General features: G+C 49.6%; 1 protein-coding gene across 1 annotated transcript; it reads right to left on the bottom strand.

Annotated features, from left to right (window-relative positions):
• Window positions 1-672: 672 nt before the first annotated feature.
• Window positions 673-1768, bottom strand: MAGEB10 (MAGE family member B10). Its single transcript, XM_021705755.1, has one exon. It carries the CDS (start codon window positions 1766-1768, stop codon window positions 722-724), a length of 1047 nt encoding a protein of 348 aa, XP_021561430.1. The 3' UTR covers window positions 673-721.
• Between the last annotated feature and the right edge of the window lie 2035 nt (window positions 1769-3803).

A 3803-nucleotide genomic window follows, 5' to 3' on the forward strand; every position in this document is an offset into this window, starting at 1 on the left:
TGTGCAAGAGGTCTAATTTATTATGCTATAATTAATTCTACATTCTTGAATAAACTAAGCGCATTTAAGTATATATCTCTCTTAATTTTACAGAACAGACCAAATAGTGATAAAGGAATGCAAAAATCTATCATCTTTTACTTTTTTCTCTATTTCTTGATCCCAGCACTTTACTGCTGAGTTCTCTCATATTTCCAAGGAAGTGCCAAATCCACTACGACGTTATCTTATTCCAAGTAACTCAATAAAATGGAAAATGTCCCAATTTGTTCTATAAAATAATAAAACTCTTACTCTTAAAACTCATAAACGTCAATAAATGTGTGATTTACATCATTCACAAACTCAGATTCTGAAGCTAGTTAAACCTTCTATTAAAAGGAACAACACTGAGGTGCCTGGATGGCTCAGTTGGTTAAGTGTCCAACTCTTGATTTTGGCTCAGGCATGATCTCAGGGTCGTGTCGGGCTCTGCGCTGGGCGTGGAGCCTGCTTAAGTTTCTCTCTCTCCCTCTGCCTCTCCCCGCCATGCTCACCCTCTCTCTCTCAAAAAAGAAAACAAAACAAAAAAAACAACATTTAGACAAATATCCAGGTTACTACCTAAAATAGGAACACAAACGTGTTATGTACTCTCTTGTCTCCAGCCCCACCCTGACCTTTCACTAATGAGAACATTAGCTGTTCTCTTCAAACACATAGTAATAACCTTCCTCAAACTTCACTTGGGGCAGGAGAAGCTGCTGGCCATGGCCCTGGAGCGTGCACTGGCCATAGCAGCAGTACAAGCCTTGGCTACAACCTTGGCTCGGGCTCGCTCTTCCTCATCTCTCAGAGCCTCTTCATACCAGGATGGGAAGGCAGTGGGGACGGTATCATGAATCTTGGCCACAAACTCTAGGACTTTCATCTTGCTGGTCTCAACGTGGGCTCTCGGACCCCACAGGAACTCATAGCGTGGAGGATCACTGTTGGCCACCTGGCGGTACTCCAGGTATTCTTCTTTCACCCAATCTTTGGTGATGAGCTTCCTGGGCTCCCCATAGATGAAATTCTTCATTCCATCATATAACCCCATCATATTCAGCACTTCCCAGACTTGCTCCTCAGTGGCACAGTTGCCCTTTGTGAGGATCACGCCCAGGACGGTCATCAACAGGCCAGTCTTGGGCACACCTCCATTATCACTTACTCCCCCATCATAGCTGGATTCCAATTTGTTGACAAGAACATAGGTGTTCCTGTTGGGATCCACTTCCTTCACATCAAGGCCAAAAACCAGCTCCAAGTGCTCAGAGGCTTTCTGGAGGATCTCGTGGAAGTGATTCTTGTTAATCTGGATTACATTTTTCAGCATATCTGCCTTGGTAACGGGCTCTTTCATTTGATACTTGTACAGCAGGTAGTATACCAACATAGCAACCTTCTTGTCTACAGGACTTCTGTGCCAGTGCTCAGTGGTATCCCTGGCCTGTGAGGCATTTGGCTTCTCCTCCATTTGATTGTCGGCACCTTCATTAAATCTTGTGTTTGAAGCAGTTGCAGTAGTAGTGCTGGTGGAGCGGACTCTCCCAGTAACTTGAGGGTTGCTGGGTGTTCCAGTGGCAGATGAGCTCTGGGGAGCATCTTTGAAATGAGGAGAAGGAGAAGAGGGGGACTCTTCTTCCTCTGGTACAGTGGCTTGAGCAGCCACCACATGCCCTGTCTCTTCTCGAGCCTGGCGGCGTTTTTCACGGGCACGAAGCTTACTCTTCTGGCCGCGAGGCATGATGATTCTGGTCAGGGAGAGCAGGCACGAGTGTGGAAAAGACAATAGATGATTCGGTAACCTGGAGGAAAGAGGATGAAATGGTGTGATATCCTCTGACAGGGAGATACCATCTTGGGCTTTATCAACAGCCATCTCTCCAGGTTTCCTTGAAGGCACTGCTCTAGGATCCCACAAGGCTCCCCTTCATGGGTTAGCCTTTCCCCTGAGGACTCTGGAAGTAACTAGAGTTCACCTTGGGCTGAAGCTTCCCACCCCTACCTGAGTCCTACTGGAGTTGATATAGGGTTTGGCAGATCCAGGCTCTATGGTGCCTCCCCTGTTGTGGAGTAGGGGTTGTTTCCATTCACATTCAGCACCATTACCTTGACTTCTTGCAGGACCTAAGGTCCTCTGCTTAACCGATTTGATGCTGACCCCTCATTTCAAAGCCCTCACCCCTGACATACTGGAGGAGGAACTGAAGGGAATCACATCTAAGCACATCTGCCCAGGAGTACCCTGAGATGACAGCGATGGCAAAGCTATGTGGAACCTTCCCCATCCTGGGATATTAGGGTTCTCACTCCTCACTTAGAGTCCTCACCTTGGCCTCTTGCAGGGCCTAGGAGTGCTCTCTTGGCTGACTTTAGACCTATCCCCTCATAGCAAGAATCTCACATTTTTGAAAGGTTTGAGGAAGAGTTTAGGGAGGACTCAGTTTAACATATCTTCCCCAGGGACCCCTTTGAGGGATGATATCACATGGAGGGCTCTATGAGACAGCCTCTGTTCTGTGATGAGTGGTCTGCTCAATGCTCAGGTTCCTTACCATGGCTCCTCCCCTTGACTGCCAGGAATCCCCCTTCTGCAGACCTGAGGGCTATAACAATCACACCAAGGCTCTCAATCACCTGATATCCTGGAATATGCAGTGGAGGCGGGGTGGGGGGGGGTGGGGAAGAGACTCAGAATGCAGATCTCCCCAGGGTTTTCCAGGGCTGATCACAGAGGAAAGTCCTAACTGTGTATCCTCCCTGCCTCTGTTCTCACTTTGACCTCTAGAACGGCTACCTGAATAGTATAGCCTTAGACCAAGGCTCTTATGCACCCCTCTTCCCCCAAACAACCAAAAGGTGAAGTGAGGGGGCATCTGGGCCTTACAGCCATACCAGGAGCCTCCAGGGACTGACAGCAGGAGTGGGGCTCTTTAGGGCCTCCACTGTTCTAGGGAGGCGGTTTCTCCTAGAACATAAATAGGGGTGTTCATCAACTCCTGGCAGAGCCTCCTTCCTCTGATAGCCGGAAGCAGACACCCGAGTCAAATATCCTCACCGGGGTCTCCCACGGCTGGCGGAAGGGGCCCGGCTCTGTGGACACGCCTCTGTGATGGGGGAGGGGCAGTTCCACTGAATTCACACAAGGTCCTTCATTGACTCCTCCGATACCAACACCCTGGGCCCAATGTTATTATTTCTCCGAGTTCTCAGAATGAGAATTCCGAGAGCACTGCATCGGGTGATCCCTGCCTGGAACCTTCTAGGGCTGACAGCAAGGGCAGGACCGTGGGGTCTTAGGTCTTTCGAGATAGGGGGATTCCCTCATGGTCTTAGGTCTTTCTAGATAGGGGGATTCCCTCAAACCTTACTCAATATCCTTATCTCACCTGGGGCAGAGCTTGGATTCCTCCCTCCGCTGCACCGCAGTCCTTCTCGGGGCAAGAGCTCACCTCCCACGGAGCAGAAACGGAAGTCAGTGTGCATACATCCGGCTACTCCTGGGGGCCCCCCCGGAGGTGGGGCGATAAGGGGCGTGACTCTGTGGTGCCCCCTCTGTTATAGTGTGAGTAGTACCAAAGGTATTTTCGCGAAGTAGGTCCTCATTTTGGCTCCCGGTTCGTTGATTAAAGGCTCCTTGGGAAATATCACTTCCTCTTCCTAAACTCTGGACAGTTTGTCAGCTTAAACCCTTGCAGACGGTGGGTCCGCATTCCAGCCAGGGTGTGAGATCGAGAAGCTGCCACACAAGGTAGGGGGGGCTAGGACAGGTTCTGAGA

This window comes from Neomonachus schauinslandi, chromosome X (assembly GCF_002201575.2).
Source record: "Neomonachus schauinslandi chromosome X, ASM220157v2, whole genome shotgun sequence".
Lineage (NCBI taxonomy): Eukaryota > Metazoa > Chordata > Mammalia > Carnivora > Phocidae > Neomonachus > Neomonachus schauinslandi.